Source organism: Cryptomeria japonica, chromosome 3 (assembly GCF_030272615.1).
Source record: "Cryptomeria japonica chromosome 3, Sugi_1.0, whole genome shotgun sequence".
NCBI classification, from domain to species: Eukaryota; Viridiplantae; Streptophyta; class Pinopsida; order Cupressales; family Cupressaceae; genus Cryptomeria; species Cryptomeria japonica.
In genome coordinates this window covers 365041229-365062958 of record NC_081407.1, presented here as the reverse complement: position 1 = coordinate 365062958, position 21730 = coordinate 365041229, and the positions used below count along the sequence as shown (strand labels likewise).

Genomic DNA, 21730 nt, shown 5'->3' with positions numbered 1-21730 from the left:
GTTGTAGAAATGGGCATCCTGGGGACTACCTTGACGGACACCATTGTGGACGGAGGGTCAGGAATAAATGTGCTCCCAGAAGAGACATGGAAAAAACTGGGAAAGCCTACGTTGTGGCCCCCCATGTTCAACCTGCTAGGGGCAGATCAACACGAGATTAAACCCCTCGGTACCCTCGTGGGCCAACAGGTGATGATTGGCACGCAGCCATTCGTGCTAGATTTTGTAGTGATTCCACTGAAGCAGAAAGGGTACGACACCATTCTCGGACGTGGGTGGCTCATTGCAGCAAAGGCGAATCATAACTGGAAGCGGAATACGCTTTCCTTGGAAAGCGTGGGGAGGAAGTACGTGATCGATCTCCGTACGCAGATGGTAAGTGAGGAGTTGGCATCCTCCTCCAACTCGGAATTTGAGGGAGACCAGTTGGGTGAGGATGGAGACGGACACCGTATGGAACCTAGTGACGGACGGGTGTTAGAACTGGAAGCATGCTCGAGGGATGACGGGGACTCCTTCAATGGCCTCTTCCACTGGCAAATGGAGGATTATGAATTGTTTACACCCTCGTGCAATGTATTGAGTATCAAGGAAGAACCAGATATATTTCCTCCAAAATATGAAGAGTACAAGGAAGGGGAGGCCTGTGTGAATGACACTCGCGCACACCAGTTCCCGAAGGGCGCACCTATTAAATACCAAGAAGCCAATTTGAAGGAGACAAATCTGGGAAAGGCAAGTGATCCCAAGGTCATCCTTGCCGGAGATGACTAGAACCCTGTGTGGATGGACGCAGCCTTCAAAATCTTTATTCTTCTTCTTCTTCTTATGTACGGGAAGGAGACCGTGGTCCTTGTAGAATTTATGGTTCCAAGTCTTCGGATGGCCATTGAAAATAGACTTGCCATCAACGAGTCCAAATTGAAACCCTACCATGAGAAGCGCGCAGGGGACCCGAGAGGCCAGAAGGACACCCAAGAGTCCGGAGGGAGACCCGAGAGGATGGAAGGGGACTCGAGAGGCCGGGCAAGCAACTCGAGAGGCACGGGACCAAAGCGGGAGACTCTCGGGCCAAGCAAACCGAGAAGGATGAAGGACGATCCCAGAGGCACGGGACCCGAGCCCAATACTCTCGAGACAATTAGATTAGGAAATTAAAAAAATTAAAAATAAAAATTAAAAAATTGAAAAAAAATAAATAAAAAAAAAATCGGTGGCCATGGTGGAACCGCCATGCAATGGGACCACCGTCAGGGGTCCTCGTACGATGGAACCACCGTCGGTGACCATCGTGTGGTAGAACCACCGTCGGGGGGGGGCCATCATACGTGAGACCACTGTACTGTTGAACCACCGTCGATGGAGGTCACCGGCGGCGAAATACCATCGTAGGCCTGAAGGAGCACGGTGACAGCGGCGGCGGTTTTTAAAAAAAAAAGGTGAAAGGAAAAATACCACAGCACAACAGGGATAAACTGTGGTGATGGCACGTGGAAAGAAAAAATGCACCGACAACTCCTCACCCTATTCTTCTTTTGTCGAAGTCGGTGTAATCTATTGTGCGTTCATTATCAATATAATTGCTTTTTACAAGTGCGAATCCACAGGTTATTTCTTCGGCAAGTAAAATCTCCTTTTGTCACTTGCATTGGACAAAGTATAATTATTTCCCCTTTCTCTGTGCAACACCGAACTGTCACTTCTGTTGGGCGTACAACAGGAGGACTACACGGTGTGTATGCTAGACGGTTCGTCGTGTTGTCCGTACGGTGGAGGGGTGTTTGTACGGTAAGGAGGGTGTTGACCGTACAGGAAGGTGGTCGTACGATTGGAGGTGTCAAGGTTCAATTTCAATGTTGTTGTTGACCATACGGGGAGGTTGTTGTATGGCTGGGGGTGCCATCAGGTACATTATAGTGAAAACAAAAACGCCGACTAGATTGAAAAATTATTCGATGGAGTGTGGAGCTAGAATATTGAAAAATTTAGAGTGGAGAAGAAAGTTTTTGGCATCTTAAAAAAACAAAACTCCAACAAAAATGATGTGCGCCATGGACTTCTATGTGGTTCTGAAGGTTGTAAATTGGTGTTGGCGATGCCCCCAGACCCAGCGAGGGGCGCTGTCCCTCGACCCCGCTGGGGCGCTGCCACAGTCCCCGCGAGGGCACTGCCCCTCGACCCTGCTAGGGGCACTGCCCCCAAACCCCCAGTTTATTTTTGCGCTACAATACACTTTTTGAGTTGGGTGAAGGGCATCAAAGAAGTCACAGTAAGTGTTGGGGTTGTTCCGTACTGTGAGAAAGAAGCTTGAAGCTAAGCATTGGCGGGGAAGCCATAAGCCATAAAGGGAGATGGATTTGGAGGTTGCGAACAAACAGAGTTTGAAGGAAGGCATGGCAAGAACGCGAAGTCGTACGGCACCAGGGAGTTATTCAGTTCATTTATCAGCCTTTGGGGAGTGTGATCGAGGATTTTAGGCGTCTCCTAGCCTTTGTGCCAGAGGGTTGTGGCCACTTCCAGGCATGAATGGTACGCTTTGAGGAACTCGGAGTATGTCTCGGCTGGACGTGAGGTTGCCTTGGTGGATGCACAGAGGGCTCGGGAGGAGCTGACCACCAGGTTGGAGGTAGTAGCAGCGTGAGACTTAGCTTAGCTTACCCAGGAGTTGGATGCCACGAGGGCAGCGCGGGTGGCTATCGAGGACAAATTGGCTAGGGAAAAGTATCATTTGAGTAGCAGTTGGTGGAGGCTGAGACTGAAAAGTGTGTTTTGCAAACAAGTTTGGTTTAGGCACAAGTGGACTGTGATGTCAAGGAAAAAAAAGAACTTGTGGAGCAATAATGGTGAAATCTGCACTTGAGCATCAGATGGTAGCACAAAAGGGTTTTCAGGCGAGGACACAGCAGGTGTACAATCTGCGCGCACGACTGACACCAGCATTATCATCAGCCTTACCACCTGCTGCTACAGGGACGCCCCCTCAGCCCCCTTCTTCTTCTATACCTTGATTCTGTTTAGTGTATGAACCTCATCTCTATTTTGTATTAAGTCGTTCGGAAACGACTTCTTTTCTTGGGGGGGATGATGTTGTTGGGAATAATCATTATGTTATGTTGTTGTATTATGTTATGTTGTCGTCGATAATTGTGGGTTACGGCAGTCAGTTAGTCTTCCCGAAGGGCAGTTGGACACGACGGTTGGTCGCACCCCTTCGGGTATTATATATTGCATACCTTTCCTTCGAAGTAGGATCATGATAGTCGTATCGAGGTGTGACGTTATAAGCACTTGATGTTCATAGACTATTGAATTAATATAGGGACTAGTTCTTTAATATATTCTCATTATGTTATGTGCATTTACTTTCTGCATTTAATCGTTTACCCGTATGTGGCAAACAATGTGTACTTACAATAATGGAATTATGTAACACTAAATAAACAGAATCATTTCTACAAAGATGGAGAAGCAAAGCGAGTAGGTTCCTTATTCAATCTCGAAAAAACAATTGGTTACTATATTCATCACCAACCTCAATCAAGAAAATGGCCTTTACTAGTTCATTGTGTTAATACCTTTAGATCAAATCATCAAGAAAGCACTTGTCACTAAAGGATTGGTGAAACTTTATGATAAAGATCATTGAAATAAAACATAGTTAAATAAAACCAAGTTCTTTAGTAAAAACAAAAAGATTGTTAGTTATGGAGATACTAATTCCAAAGATATTCACGCTGTTCAAAGTACTCCCAACATTTATATTCCTAGGGGCTGAAATATAAACAAGAGATCACAATAAGGCAATGTACTCCTTTGGGGCAATCTTTGGAAATTATTTTTCATAAACTAGCTTTTGCAAACATAATCATTTTTCCATTAATCAAATCCTTTCATGAAACCAAACCAAAACCTACATCGTACAGAGAATGATTACTATGGACTTCACAACAACCGAGGACATTCAACCAATCGGTGCATGAAACCAAAAAATTACATACAAGATCTGATTGATAGAGGAGATGTTGAAATCGAGGGAAAGTGCATGTACATCAAGAAACTATAAAGTACGGATATACCAAGATCTATTTCCAAGTGAAGGTCAAAATGCCCAAACCAATAATCAATAATGTCAGTTAAAACAAAGCTTTTCATTCCTATGATGCAGTTGTTAGTCACATTGAGTAGTCCAACAACCATGTCACACGCATCAAAATTAAAACCGTAGATTGTGCTGCCATAACTAGACGTACCAAAATCATTGTCCAAGGACTTCTGTTGCCTACTCCTAAAAACAGTACAACCTCATTAAAAATCTCAAAGAAACTCCAACCCAAATTTCTATCTTAGATCTTCTCAAAGCATCCACTACTCATAACCATATCTGTACAAAGTTCTTCAAGAGTCAAGAGCCTCAAATAACATTGACAAATAATATCCATCCAGTATCGTTTTATATTCATTGTTTACATTCTTCACTATCCTCTTAGGAATCACGCTTACATTTTCACAGCTCCATTCAACTTCAAAACATCAATCTCAGCTATTAGAGGAAAGATTAATGAACCCGTTAGACTTTGATCAAGAGAGTTAAAATAAGCTCACAACATTTAGTCACAAATCATTATAAGAAAAACTCTACTTCACATTAATAATTCTGATATTCTCACTATTAAGAGAACTGCACTTTTATCTATCTTCTAGATCAAGGTCAATTTTGAAAGATCACAAGAAAATATTAAAATGTCAGATACATAAACTAGTTATTGAAAAAGCTACACAAACATTTATCATGAATAATATTTTGACCATAGTCAAACAGAGATTTTGATTTGACGAATTAAATGCATAATATTTCTAAATATTATCTGAATAACACGTTTTTCAAAACTAACTAAAAGCCTAAACAACAGAGAATAAAAACCTTTCATTTCCACCGGTAAGGGGAGAGGAAACTAAACGTTGTCCAGGCATTGCCAAAGTCTTCCTTATAGCAATGTTATGCTGAGGGGACTGATCAGGACTGCAACATAAAAATAAATAGTCAGTCAATCAAAGTCCTTTACTTCTCAAAAATTTAAAGCCTATTCTAGTTCATATTGAGAAGTCTAAGTATGAAGTTCAACAAAACTGATAAATGGTCCAAAAGATTACTAGAAATGGTAACCCAAAATTTTCACAACTAGTCATATAATAATCACAATTTCAGATTACACATGTCTTCAAAACATTGTTTCCATTATAAAAAAGACATTTAAATCAAAACAGTTTCCCCTAAACTACACGCATGCCAAAAATCAGAAAAGATTCTATTAGATCTTTTAACTTTATACTATATAAACAGACACTAGATCATTTGTTGCATTCAAATTTTAAACCCATTTATCTGTGCAGCACTGCCTATTAAATCATATGAAAGGGTATAACAGAAAGAGTTAAGCAGGTCCTTCCAACCATCATTTCAAGAGAGCAAGAAGAATTCACATAAGGGAACCAGATACTGTATGCAATGCTCTTGATTCTAAGCTGTGACAACATGCTAAAGGTTCTATGGTTTTCAGCACAGAGAAAAAATCAATTTGTTGATTCAATTGACAGTAGCAAATAGTAGAAACGAAAGGAAAAAACATAATGTATTGCCACACAAAGATGAATCTATTTCGTACATAGTGCTCTTGTAAATGACGAACAGTTACAGCCTTTGGTGATAACCTTTCCAAATTAAACTCAAACTCTATTATAAGTGATTTCCAAGCACAATTATAGCATTATACTACTTGATGCTGATATAAGGAAAATAAACCAAGTATCAATTTCCTTCCTACACTTCTACCCCACTACAACAAAAGGCCAGTTCCCCAACTAGCTACAGGAAAGGTTGTGCAGTATATTTCTCAAAATGCTGCTCCTGTTAGATCTGCTGTAGGTGTAAGGTCATCAACTAAACTCAGCTCCAGGGGTACCAGTTAACTGCCTTCCTGCTGCTCTGCCAATGAATCTGCAGTATCATTTGATGATTTCTCTGGATTTGCCGTTTCTTGTGATCCCACTGATTTCTTTCACTTGGTTGATTTAACAGCTTCCAGCACTTATCCAACAACACACAAGTATGGCATATCTGATATTGAAGATATGCTCTGCCAAGGGTGTATTCAATATATATCGACCATATTACAAAATTTCTAATAGTCAGTTTTCTCCATGAGCTTCCATTTTCCTGATATTCAAGGTCCAAAATATTTTCCAACCTTTCTTTTTCAAATTTCAATACTGCAGCCAAATTTTCGCATATCCTCTTGCCAATCATTATCTTGTCACACTGATGTTCTCTTAAGTTCTTTTGCTAAGCCATAATAGAGTATGCTTTGAAAAAGAGTTCAACAAGAACCAGACAACATCTACCGGCAAACCAGAGAACATCTCTATTTAATCTTTAGCCTAACCCATTTCTCCCATGGATGGATCTGCCATAAAAGTCAACCCCAGGCTGGCCATGCTCACCTCTCATCCTCCCCTCACCCTTCCCCCTCATTACAGAATTTCAGGACAGAAATCAGACCAAGGAGGAACTCCACACTGTCTAGCAATACAATGCCCATCAAACCATTTCCAGGTCAATTTTTCAATGAAAAGCACAGATTGTCTACCATCTAAACTGGATGCACAGCCTAAACACTCATTCATGGTATCAGAAATCGAACACAGGATATCAGAGGGAACGCCTTTGACCTGTACGTTCTGCAAGCCTACCCTAGCCTAAAATACTCAGATCATAGATCAAAGGAAACTAGAATGTAATCATCCTATTCAATATTCTCATGTTGTCAAAGAGATATTTCATGTGGCTGTTTTCAACACCAAACAAGAACAGCATACAGCCTTCAAACTATAGATTATGTTTATCAATAATTAGGACTTTTGATCCAACAAGGAAAACCAACTTCCAACCCCACTGTGGATTTCACAGTTCTTGTCCCTGCATAGGTTTGTCTCCCCTTCTCCCAAGTTAATATGTGTGAGAGACCTTTCTACAAAAAAGTAGTGTCAGCAAAGGAACCCACTCAAGAACTATTTTCAAGCCTCAAGCTTCTTCTTATGCATCATGGCAACTCAGCAATCTTTCAAAGAGAAGTAACCCTTATCCTCCCAATTGTCACATTTTATCATGGTTACTAAGAGCTGGTCCAAAAGCCAATGTGCTGAATAAATTTAATCTATAATTTGATACTTCTATTACAATACATCTATGTGTTACAAACAATATTTTTTCTTATGTACATATTAATGTAAATGTTGACCATAGTCGAAAGACTCATGGGACTCACCACAGACTCGCCAAGACTCGCGTCTATTGGCAGGCCAAGTCGACTCACCAAGGCCTCGCGAGCCAAGTCCAGACGAGTCCTGGCACAAGACTCGCGAATCTGTGCCAAGGACTCGCCCGAGTCCGACTTAAAGACTCGTGACGCACAGAAAGACACCCAGCCACATTAAAAAGTGGTTTTTTTTTTAATTTTTCACACATTTCCCATTCTTATTTGCGCAAAACAGGTTTGTAGCGTTTTAAGAATGAGAGGAAACAAGATCAAAACAGCAAAAGAGATCTAGGTAAGGATTTTTCATTAGTTTATTAGGAGAGCAAAGAGGAAGATGTAGCCTTCTCTTTAGATTGTTCATTGTTGTTTTTCACATTTGGACATTTCATTATATGTAATTTTATAAACATTTATAAACTTATGCTGCTATTATACATTTTAAAGTTTGAAACTACGAGTATGAATGATGAAATTTCAATTTTTGAGTGTTTGGAGATCATATGACATGTGTAATGTTCCAATTATGGCTTTTATGTTCACTAAATGCATTAATTTCTTTTTGTTTTTTTTGTAAAACTACGTTTGTTTTTTTTTCGCCGAGTCCTTTCCCGAGTTTTTGCCAAGTTCAAGTCCGAGTCCAATTTCTTGGGCTGCCAAGTCCGTGGCGAATCTGACTTTTCCAACTCTGATGTTGACAACTTCTAACAAGTCACATCTATAATGCTCATTGCTGCATATATCTGATGCTTCTCTTGCTGTTTCAAAGAAGCATTAGTTGTATACATATATTTGTGACAAGCCATCTTAGCTAATCTTTGGCTTATTAAAATTTGTCATTGTCTTATTTTAACTTCTTGGTCTTTGTCTCATTATCGGGCTACTTTCCTAGACAAATTCCATGTATTTGTGGATTCCCGTGCTTCTACATAAAACGCATGAGCTTTTTCATTGGGCTACTCTCGTATCCTCTTCCATGCCCCCAAATTAATCACCAAAAAGCAATGCTAATCTAGGCCATAAGTACATTTGCCATTTGTCAAATTTTCTCTCAAAAATCATCAAATAAATATTATAGTCATTTTTCTATTTTGGAAATAAGTGAAAGTGTTTCTTTAAAGTTTAAAACATTCTTCTTGCCCAAACCCTTAAACACAAATAGATTGTTTCAGCCACAATACAACACTAACCACTTCATTAAAAAGAAATTTCACAAGTTTGTTACTTTCACTATCAACTCCAAGAACACCATACCTATATGTTCGCTCTTCTACTAACTATCATTAACGCATATTTATCTTCATTTCTTCCCTGTGTTACAACGTACTTGTACCAAAGGCCGGCTCCGTCTAACAGAACAGTACAGGTCCCAATCCAGTATAGGTATGCCCCCGAGTATGCCAAGGGTGGTGCCTACGTGCCATAGACGCAGAACATACCCGACCATTGAGGTGGTACCTCGGTTCTACACAAGGTAAAACCAGGCATACCCATGCCATCGGATGCCCAAAAAGGCAATTCTCTTAACCAAGAAAAAACATTTTTTTATCTTGCCCTCCCTCAATGCATGCATTCACCCTTAAGTGATTCTATTGGATTTTTGCAAGTCATTTGACAAACACAAACTATGAAAACGAGCATTTTTCCCTGCAAGCTACCATTATTTGGTTAGAGGGTTGCTCCATTTCTCTTTCAACTATGAGGGCTACAAAAGAGTAAGATGTACACCAAAATCTAAGGAATTGTTGCACAAGGAAGATTTACCAATCAAAAGTGAGTAAATCTTTCAATTTTTTTCAAGTTTTCAGTAATTTTTTCAACAAATTTCAACTTCTGTTTTTAAATTTCAAGTTTTTTTCTAATTTTATTTTTCCAAGTGTAGTGTTGCCAATTATAGTTTCTTTATTTTAGGTTCATACAAAATGGTTGGAGGTGCAAGTTCGGTTGCTCTTATCAAATAGATCGACATTAAATAGAGGAGAGGAAGGCTCCTTAAATAGTGATTACATGACAATGTTTCTAAAAAAACAATCAGCTAACTGAAGCTTAGAAAAAAGCTAAAAATAGCAACAAGCTATTTTAACTCTAAGACTCTAAAAATAGCTAAAGATGACAACTTAGATGACCATTATAAAAATAATATAATATTATATTAATAGCCTCCCTTAATGGTCATCATACTAACTACATTACAGAAGACACTGCAGATCTTTTGATCACAAATGCAAACAAAGCTGCCCCTTCTACTCAAAACACTCTCTTGCTACTGAGACCCTCCTTGGATCTGCAGAATGTTAATGACCGAGAGTACCAGAATCTTTCCAACCTCATGTTCGGAAACAAAACTCTCCCTCCCTATAGCCAAAGATATCAAGAACAAATTCTCAAACTGAAACCATGATTTTGAAAAAAAAAGGGGAAACCCTCCAAAAAACAATAGACACAATTTTAGCAAAAACAGCCAATTTTTTTACAGATGAGCACTAAGCACTATATGCCATACGAACTCCAAAACAAACTACAAGAAACCATTGTTGCAGTTCCTCACCCCAACAACTCGAGGTGCGACCCAAAACAAACTCCAAGAACCCACAATTTGTGTGGAAAAACCGTTAAACCTAGAAAACTGAAGTTACAAATCATCGTTTTTTCAAAGAAAACATTAAAAACCCTAAAACAAGAACACCCATCATAGTTTTTTGTGGAAAAATTTAGAAAAACCTCCAAACAACACAAACCTCGATTTGAGGACAAAATTATGCAAAACCTAGACACGATTTTTGAGGAGAAAATCGAAAAAACCCACCAATAATGTTTTAAGAAAAAATTATAAACCCAGACTATAATTTTTTTAAGGAAAAAATTACAAAATCTTAAAAATATTTTTTAAGGGAAAAATTTACAAAACACAGAAACATTTTTTTAAGGACAAAAAATTATAAACCCCACGAACAATTTTTTAAGGACAAAATATTATTAATAACCCACAAATGATTTTTTTAAAGACAAAAAAATATTAAAAAACCCACAAATAATTTTATTTTTTTAAGGACAAAAAATTACAAAAGCCCTCAAACGAAAGTTTGGCCACCAAAAAAAACACATTGAATCAGCAAGAAACCCTAGGTCAGGTCTGGAACAAACTATGAATAAGCCAAACATGGGAAGAAACAACGTTGTCACACAAAGAGAAAACCCAAAAAGAGCGCAGCCTGAAAAACGTTGTGCAAGAGAAACACCAGTCACATCCAGAAAAAAGACCCGTGCCTCAAATACACCCTCAAGCAGAGAAAAGCCACAAAAAACGTCAAAAAAAATTTGCATGCAAAACACGCGGCAGAAAAACCCTTCGAAAATCCTTCATGAGACCTTCGCGAAAAACACCCGGCAAATCTGCCACAGAAAAACAGCAACTCAAACACGAATTTCATTGCATGAAAATAAGATGCAAGACAGACCAAAATTGTGCAAAAAGGAAGAACAACATCTAAAATAAGGTGGGAGGAAAAATGGAACCCAATCAGAAAACAAATCCATCGCATAAGTCTGATTGAGACACGATTTTCCTTCAAAAAAATCTGCACAAATAATAAAACAGAAACCCAAAAATCCTCATCGCAGTGCACAAAACAAACCCTTCATGAGGAAATAACAGATCCACGAATCCTCGAAAATCAGAACCACACGATGCTGGAAGAAATTTGTTTTAAAAACCCTCAACTTACACAGAAATAAGGGTTCAAAAACCTTTACAAACCCACGAAAAAATTATTCATGGGCTCAACTAGGTCTCATGCAATTGAAAATCCCGAATTATAGACTTAACAAAAAAAACACCCACAAAAACAACACGATCTGCCTTTGAATTTCGAAAATTCATTGCAAATTATTAAACCCTCCCAAAATCCTAGGTCCTCCCGTGAGGGAGTCGGACCCAGACCGGCTCCCGCTCTAATACCATATTCAGATAATTAGATATTAAACAGAGGAAACGAAGGCTCCTTAAATAGAGATTACATGACAATGTTTCTAAAAAGAAACAATCAATTAACTGAAGCTAAAATGAAAGCTAAAAATAGTGACAAGCTATTCTAACTCTACGATTCTAAAAATAGCTAAAGATGACAACTAAGATGACCATTATATAAATAATGATAATATTATATTAATATGCCCGATATGAAGACAGTTCTTTTAAAATTGACACCGTGTCGCCTCTTTGGTGACATACAACAATGATTCAACAAATTCCTAGTGGTGGGGGTTTCTTCAGCATTGTAGCCAACATTGAAAAGAGCATAAGAGCTCATATTTTCAAGTGAACGCTGACTTATGCAACATCCCTTTAAAAGGAATCAAACTTTCTCTAAGGCAATACAAAAAAGTGTTGCCAAAGGAACAAATATTGACTTATATTGAAAAACAAGAGGATGCCAACATGAGAATTAATAGATGAAAGACTTGCACATCCTCTTGCCAAGAAAATATTGCAAAAACCTCATACTGGCTTCATACAACCAGCTGGCCCACATCCTTTCATGCCAATGCCACCATCTTTTGAAGAAGAGAATGTTTTAGATTCATCAAAATGAGGCCCATGGGACAAGGCCTTTAAAAACAAAGTGAGAGCATTGCAAATAAGACCATTGCTCATTGCATTTCTGGGAATGGGCTTCCTTTCAACATTGTTAAATCACCTTATTGGTCGGATATGGTGAATACCCTTTGTAATACATCTCTTGATTATGTTAGTCCTCGCCCTATGGGTATGAAAAGGTGAGAACTAGCTTATTGGCAAATGAGAAAGCTTCAGTACAGACATCGTTCATAGTAATCAAGGATACATGGCCCAAAACAGGTAAATCCATCATTTCTGATCAATGAAAAGATTGCAAAAAAATCCCGGGATAGTTCTATAACGTCCATCCAGCATTCACCCTCGATTGATTGGGCGATAACTAGGAAGGAGCTACCTAACATTCTTCAGCTGCCCTACTATTTTATGGGAACCAGGGAGATCGAGAAACGGTTCGAGCATGCTTTCATTCTGGTAACTAATCTGGTCTGAGCATCCGACAAGGAGGTTTATGGTTTCTGTCCTACCGACAAGGCTTAATTCGGATAGGGTTATGGCTGCTAATTAGTTTGCTTTACCAAGGCATTTTATGGGGCATTTTTATGGGGAATTTTTAGGGGAATTTTTGTAGGCATTTTTAGGGGCATTTTTGTAGGGGCGTAATGATGGCATAATGAGGGCATTTTATGGGGCATTTTTAGGGGAATTTTGGTAGGGGCAATTTTTCAATGTTATAGCAGTGTCGCCTAAAAGGGCGATCTTTTTGAAGGTAGTGAATTGTGAGGGGCAGGTAAAAGATGCAACTTTCATTGGCAATATACTCATTGAAGGCATTGAAATGGTGGGGCATGAAAATGTTGTCAAAGTCATAACAGACAATGCTAAAAATTGTAGGGTACTTAGGTCTATAGTGGAGGCTACATGTAGTCCCAATTTTTGGACACCATGTGCAATCCACTCGCTCAATTTGATATTGCAAAAGATTGGCAAACAAATTGAGTGAGTCAAACGAATCTACACAAAGAGCGAGCAGATCTAAATATTTGTGACTAATTATCATCAGTCACAAACCATATTCAAGATCACCGCCAAGTTACAGTTGCTGAAGGTAATTTTTATTTTATTTTTTAACATACTTTTTAATTTTTGTTCTTTATTGTTAATATGTGACGTGTATTTTTTTCATACCATGTTAGGTTATCAAGACATGATTTGCATCTTACACAATTATCTTAAGACGACTTGTGAAGGTGCAAGAGGCCCTGAGTTCTATGGTCATCAACAACTTAGGAAGTACATGGATACAGCAAAGCACAATAGGAGCCCAAAAAGAAAAAGCGTCGATCCTAGATGATGAGTGGTGGGCTCCTATAAAATATGTTTTAAATTTCATTGAGGCCACATGAGCATGATTAAGTATACTAATACCAATCACTCAAGTTGGGGTAAAATTTATGATGGTATGCACTCCATGGTAGAGAACGTATGAGCAATAACAAAAGCCAAGGAACATGACCCAATGGAAATAATTTTTAAAATTATGCATAGTATCATTGACTGTTGAAAGAAGATGGCCATCCCCTTACATCTCTTAGCATCTTCTTTGTCGCCAAAGTGTTAGCAAAGAGGCATTTCATTGTCGAGGAGGGTTCCACCTTACAGAGGTGGGGAGGTTGTCCTTAGCTATAACGCTTCATTCGGAAAGTTACATTCAAAAAATGATGATGTTTATGCTCTTATTTACAAATATAGGAAAAGTGTTGATGAGTGGTGGTATCCACAGGGTCAACAGTCCATTTACTTTCATCCTCTGGCAATTAAAATTCTCTCTCGAGTATGTATCCTTTTAGTTTTTATTTTTCTCATTTTTCATTCCATGCTATCTCCTATATATTATATTTTAAAATAATATAATTTTATAACTTATGTTTTAAGATTTCTTTCCTGAATTAAATACTAAATGTTGTCTACAAACTCAATAGGTAGCCAATTCTTCTTCAGCTAAGCAAAATTGGACTAGATACTCCATCCACTCGATCAATCGCAACAGTTTCGGTGCAAAAAAAAAAAAGTAAATTTCATCTATATACAGTTCATGTCTTATCAAAATATCGGTGTGACAAACAATCAGGAACTAATCCATCAGCATGCTGATTTAGATGCTTCAATTGCACCACTTCCCAAAGTCTCTATAGATGAGGCAACTTCTGCACTTGACACTGCTAGCGAGAGTGGCAATTCAACTAATTGTGGTCCACATGAAACGGTACCAAACGTGTAATGTCCCCTATTAGGTTTAGACCTATTTTGACCACAATCACTCCATCTCAACATACCTATGACTTAAACTACATTGATTAGGAAACAAAAACTATCTTAACCTGAATTCAATCAGTGTTAAAATAATCTTCTTCCTAATATTGAATTGATAATTCAATCAGATTTATAATCTCACATTTACTTGTTCATTCAAATCTCTCTCTCTCTCTCTCTCTCTCTCTCTCTCTCTCTCTCTCTCTATATATATATATATATATATATATTATCAGATTGTATTACACTATATGTTTTACTGCAAAGTAGTACTTTATAGAATATTATTTAACTGATCAACCCTAATATATATTAAATAAATCAAATTATATTCCACCACTGCAATTTACTAAAACACTAATCATAGTTCTACCTAGTAGCTGTAGTAGCAGACAGATCTGACATGCGTCAGATCTGGTCTGCCACTGTAGGTGGGTTAAGTATTATGAGTGCCTTACGAATTATAGACTGTATTAGTATTATCCTTAAATATTACCATTAAATCCTCCATAACACACATTATATATTAAGCACATCCCACGCATACCATCAAGAACAAAGATGTCTGCCTGTGACTCAATAACAGTTCTGATCTGATCTGATCGATACTGCCAGATTATTAATATCTCCTATCTTCTCTCCTAATTCCCTCCTATATATATATATATATATATATATATATATATATAATGAATGACTCATAACTATTACTATCACCATATAACTAAATTAATATAGATAATTCAGAATTGTATACTTTATTTCCCACGATTACATCATACCTGTATTGGATGTCTTACGACTACCTGGCCTTAATGTTTATACCCAGGTATGATTCTTCAGTGATCTTTCTTAGTGATCACCCCTTGTATATCCTTCAGCATTCCTTACCTCCCAATTCCTTATTTTCCCGTTTTATGTGGTCATTGATACTTGGTCAAATGCTCTACTAGAGTCATTCCATAAAATTAAACTCTCCCCCTACCCTTGAAGAATGATGGCGGGTCTTATATACCCCCACCCTTGTAAGGAAAGATCACTGAGGAAAAGTCATACCTCTTGGCAAACGGATTCTTGTAATCCTTAATTAATCACAACTGCTCTAATGGCATTTGTCAAGGAACTCATCGATAATTATTTGGGACTCTTGATTAATGAAATCGCAGCTAAACAAGTCGCCACTTTCTAACTCCGTAACCTTAATTACATATTGTTGTGTAGGTGTGATCAATCCCTTATTAAATCATTCTTAACCAAACAGTCGGCTGGCATATTTGTCTTTAAAGTAATCTTATGGAATTGTCCAGCCAGGTGCAAGGATCTTATTTATGTTTGTTCTTTAACATTCATTGCTGTTAAATCCTTTGTAATTAATTTATTGTTGCTTCTATCTAATCACTACATATTATGACTTCAATTGTTGTTCAAGTTTTACTTAGTTGCTGTCCTCTCATTACTGATCTTCATAATACAATCATGCCATTTTATTAATTGTTGTCTATTGACTCTAAATTGTTGATTTTTATATGTGGTCGTTGTCCTCTGTTTTATACTATCAATAACATATCTGAGATCTTTTCATCACTGCCTTGCACTTCCTTGATTATTGTATTATCATCTTTATTAAATATATAAATTGTGTTTAAAATTAGTAATATGTAGATTAGGTTCATAATACTTATAATATCAATTTATTTTTATTTGAATATTTTAAGAATTTTATTAGTAATAGATATTTAATTAATAAATATTCAGATAAACATTTCCATAGTAATTACTAATGCTAATTAATAATTACTTCATTTAGTATATATATAACGATCAAGGGGGGGACATGACAAAACGTCGATGTTGACCTTGATGCTTTTGATGAAGAAGAATATGAATGTTGGAAATATTGTCATTGATGTCAAACGAGTGAAGATAAGGTTTTCATTGATGTTGAAAGAAGGTATCATTATTATTGATGAAAAGGTGAGATGATTGTTATTAATGTCAAAGTAGCAATATCATTGTATGCAAGGTGTAAATATAGTTATCATCATTCAGTGGAATGTCTAAGGCAAATTAGATCAATTGTTGTGTTATCGGGTTTGCCTGTTTTGGCCTGTGTACTTGAACCAGGTTCGCTCGAGTCTGGGATCGCCTGAGGTTCCTCTTGGGTACATACCCAAGCGTTTGGGTTCACCAGGTACGAACTGAGGTATGAACCCAAGTGTATCAAAAGGCACTGCGGTACGAACCCGGGCGTATACAAAGGCACTGAGCGCCAAAACATAACAAAAACATACATATTTGACCTTCTTGTGCAATTAAAAACCCTAAAAGCAACCCTTCTATCATTGTGTTTTGTCACACATTAATCAATGATGAAGTAGCATACTATCAAATGTATTTAGTTTTATAATTCTGAATATTTCTTTAAATTTTTACATATAATATGTATATATATATATATATATATATATATATATATATATATTGTTGGCAACAATGCAACAAACTAAGAGGGGGGGGAATCAGTTTGCACAAAAACTTACTGCAACTTAAACCACAAGACTGATCTAATAATTAACAGTCAAAGCATGAAACAACACCACATCAATGACACACATAACACCAAGATTTTTGACGTGGAAAACCCGGTTAAGGGAAAAATCACGGTGGGAACCTACCCACAATGAAATAATACAATATTAGGAGTAAATGTGAATATTACAATGGGGGAAGGCACACTGCCTAGAGCTCACTAATCAAAATAAGAAACCCAAGAAGGCTACAACCTTAAGGGAAGGCTCACTAGCTTACAGGAAGTCTCACTAGCTTACAAAAACATTCGGACAACAATCCGGATCACATGAACTGTGAAAATATGTCATGACCCCTCCTTCATCGTTATATATCCTAAATAAACAATTATTATTATTATTTAATAAAATAATTATCAACATATAATTATTTAAATTTATTTATTTATTTATTAAATATTATTATTTAATTAATACTTATTAGTGATAATGAATGGAATGGTACGATTTGTATATATAGCTTATTATTTCGGTATGCTTCCAATATAAGGCACGATAGTTTGAAAGGTTATCTTTCAAAAGGGACATTGCATGATCCTTCGGTTTGGAGAAGTCTCTTAAAAAGACGGGGTTGTGAAAGTAGAGTTGGATGAAAACTATCGATACATCTCAATTAACACAACCATTGTCAGTCATCTTCAAATACGGTATTCATACCATTAATCATATTGACACATAATCTTCATACCTGGAAATACAATTAGCTATGTAGAGTAATATGAAAAAATGAATAATTACTCAAGGACGAGTCAAAGGCTACAATTCGCATCCAAGCATGCGAATTACCAAGACCAAGTATAATAATATCGGCGTCCACTAAAATTGTCTATTCATCGCCTATGAAGATAAAGATGACAAAGGCATCGATTAGACGCAAATAAAGATAACAAATAGTAATAATCACAAAGAATGTACTAAGCCTAATTGTTATGGGACGAGTAACCAATGTTTGATAAAAGAAATGCAATAAGCAGCAATCAACTTTAGCCAATACTCAGACAAATCTGTCAAGAATATATCAAAGGGGTGCGATATAGAGTATTTGACTAATGGACATACTCTAAAAGACACAATTAAGGATAGTTAAGTTTCAGCAATTAGAGAAGGGTGCGATTTGTATATAAGAATGATTTGCTACCAAATGATTAATCCTTTAGACAGCTGTTAACAAGATAATGATCAAGGCCGATTAAAGAATGGTGATTAATAAGATCTTTAAAGACAACACTAATCAGCAGCGATTAAGAATAAAAACGTATGATTTGTATAAACAAGTGTTCATGGAAAGATGTGATTAAGCAAATTTGACTAATCCTTAACAAAGGGATGCGATCTAAGGATAGAAGGGCAGGGTGCATCCATGCATCCATTCCAATTCCTAAGATACTTAAGAGGATTAATATTGTTTCCAAATGGGAGGGAAGGAAGGTGGAAAGGTAATGGTTTATTTTTCTGAGTTTTGAACAAACTTGGAGAAATTCGGAGGGAATATAAAGTAAAGGAGAAATAAATATACTCTGGCAGTCATCATAACTTATAGGCAGTAACATCTTGTTCTCGGTAGTATGCACAGGAATATGCTTAATACGTATGCCTAATTTATGAAGTCTGATAATGTCTTTATGCAGAATTTTAAAGATAATATTAGCGCAGATTGAAATGTATATTAAAGATGTACATAATATCATGACAGTGGCAGACCAAATCTAACATGCATCAAATCCATCTGCCATTACCAGCCACTAAACATATTAATAACTAGTAATGTTTTAAGTAGTGGTAGTATTAGTAATTTAAATAATAGGATATTAGCAAATACATAAATAATTGGTAATATTATTTAAATCGTTTATTTATTTGTATATATATATACTCAAATCAGAATAAGGAACAATATAAGGAGTGTAAATATGGATATTGATAATATTAGATATTAATATAATAATTATAATCAATATAATACCTTTAGAAATTGCTCTGTAGTAATACATAATAATTCAAATAACTAGTGTTTAATAAATACGTAAATGATTTATGAATGAATCAAGATAAGATTAATTATTTAGTATGGTAAGTTAGCAAGAACTTGATAGACTAAAGAAAGATAGAACATCGCAGATTTGTTTCATAGACTTGACTCTGAATCAATTTAGTTTAAGTCATAAGTATGTGGATATGGATTAATTATGGTGAAAACAAGCCTACACTTAGTAGGGGACATTACAAACTAGCATCTTCATATGCCTAAGTACAGTTCCGGTTAAGCACACAGTCTTCTCTCCAACACTTCCGAAAGATCAAATCACTTGTTCGCACATACAACTCGATCATACACTCGCAAATACAACGCAAACACTTGCAGACATGCATCTTACATGATTATTACATATATTTATACAAACCCTCAACCTCAATTTCAAGATTGGCTAAATCCTCAATACAAATAACAAAATAATATCCTCACACGCTACAACAATACATGCAGACCAATACGATGTTGGCTAAGATATAGTCTCGACCCAAATCAATACCGCAAACATGCAACACCTCCAACAATTATGCCTCGATCATCCGCAACATGCTACAGCCATCAAGAATGTCGCATAACACGAAGAACTTCACCGAACAAAGAAAATCTTCAATAATGCTCACAATAATCAATGCGGACCACCAATACCCATACAACACGATCTAGAGACATTCACAAGCAACGTCAATTGCATCACAACAACTGCAACAACTCGGATTAACAGAATCATCATCATCTCTCTACCGGAGCTCAAGAACATCAACATAACTGACTGTCAACCTGAAAGATTTGCTTGTGGATTTCCAAATCATGAACCAATCGAACTGAGGACACACATCAACATCTAGAACATATCACACACATCCGCAACTAAAGATATAGCAATTCTGGAACAATACGGAGCACAAACCAGAATACCGAATAACATGAACAACTGCATAACATCCTCAATACCGGATCTCATAACTCAATCAAATGATCATGCGGACCTCTACAAATGGGAATGAACCATCTACAGACAATATACCAGAAACTCTTTAAACCGCATCAGCTCAACTGCAACACACATGCTAAACCAACTCATCCAATCAAACTGCAATACTGGAATACACAGAAGAATACGTTAACAAAATTTTCCAACTATCTCCTCGTCAACAATCTCCACATATGTTGACATCAATGACAACATATCAGCCAATATCATGAACCAGGTTCGCATACTCGAGTCCGAGCCCGAACCCAAACCGGTAACTTAGTCTGATAGAGAAGATAATGTTTAAATTAAAGATTTAAACATTGGTTAGACATGGACCATAAATATATGTGAAATGGTGCAATTGATGCAATTGGCATTAAGACAAAAGTCTTATTTATAATAAGCATCAAAGTTCTCATTATTCAAGGCAAAAGTAAATTCAAGGAAACTAGATAGAACTCCTTGTGCAATCGCCGCCCAACATACAGGATTCCAATAAATATTTTATTATGCAAAGGGGCTGATTTGAATGTGTTTTGGAGCCCAACTCTAATGGAATTAAAAATAAAGAAATAATATTCAATATGGGCCAACCCAGAGTAGCTGACCAAGATTGTGTGCCCAAGAATAAAGAAATAAAGTTTAAATTAAATATTTAAAAAATGCTTGTGGCCGACCTACGAACTACACCCCACTTTGGGTGATTTCTATTTGAAGCTTAAATAAAAATAAAATCAGAAATAAATATGGGCCAACCCCATAGTGAGCGCCCCTTTCTGGGTGAAAACGTGCATATAAATAAGAGGTTATGTCTTTTGCAATGAACACATCACTTCAGCGAATAGACGTCATTTTTGGCAAGTATTTAAGGTAGAAGATTTTGAGTTTTGAAGGTGAGAAATGAATTGAAGATTATTCGAAGATAACAGCAGATTTTCTAGAGAAATATTTTCAGATTTAAGAGTAGATTTGTAAGAGGAATATTTCCAGTCTTGTGGGGAAGATAAGAACAGATTTAAAAGGCACTTTTAAGTGCATATCTAAAGAAGAGAAGGAGCACATTTGTGTGATGAGTGTGAAATAAGAATAAGTTGTATGTGAAGAAATAAAAGATATATCAGATCTACACATTCAGATCTGTGCACGAAAGTAAGTTATGATTTATTTTTTAGTTTAAAGCAGAGATAAAGGAAGAGAAGGGGCAGAAATATGAAGTGTGATTCAGATTCATATTGAAGAATATGCAGCCCATGTATAAAAGATAAATGCACATATATATGAACTTACGTGATGTGTAAGAGCAGATTTTGAATGAAGACAATGAGATATTTATGACTATCTTGTGAAAGAAGACTATGCATAATTGTAATCAGACTTGTGAGAAAAGCTGAAGGCAGAGTATATCATATTCAAAAAGATCTTTGAGATAAATTGTTAAGTTGTCCATCATCCGTTGTAGAAGCAACATTGACAAGGTGGTAATTTGAACTAGTGAAGTTGGAGCTTCATATTGGTGCGGTTGGTGTCTCATATTGGTGAAGTCTGTGCTAAATAATTGATGAGGGGTTGGTGCCTCTAGTGAGTTGGTGCTCACGAATATAGGCATTGATTCCTCTAGTAGGTTGTTGGTGCCTACAATTTCAGAAGTGGGAGTTGGTGCTTCCAATGGGTGGATGCTCACAAACTAAGTTAGGGGTTGATGCCTCTAGTAGGTTGGTGCCTACAAACTTTGTAAAAGAAGAATTATAGAAAAAGGATTCATTTGTTGTGGTTTTCTCCCATTAGGGTTTCCACGCAAACATTGTGTTATTGTGTTTTTATGTGCATGGTTGTTGGACTTGAGTAAATAGCACCAGTGTGGTTGATAAAGTTTAAATTAGTAAAAATCAATGTTATACTGATTCATCCCACACTCCTCTCAATATAACCGTCTATTCT

At 36.8% G+C, this 21730-nt stretch overlaps 1 protein-coding gene across 8 annotated transcripts in view; it reads right to left on the bottom strand.

The window, feature by feature from the left end:
* Nucleotides 1-21730, bottom strand: part of LOC131080024 (serine/threonine-protein kinase EDR1) — a 304024-nt gene that overhangs the window by 159708 nt on the left and 122586 nt on the right. For all 8 annotated transcript variants that reach the window (XR_009114112.2, XR_009114111.2, XM_058018115.2 and 5 more), the window contains one exon: nucleotides 4922-5020. Coding sequence is in view for 6 of the 8 variants with exons in the window: in XM_058018115.2 (XP_057874098.1) it covers nucleotides 4922-5020 (99 nt within the window). In the remaining 2 variants the exon portion in view is untranslated. The remainder of the gene's footprint in view (nucleotides 1-4921; nucleotides 5021-21730) is intronic.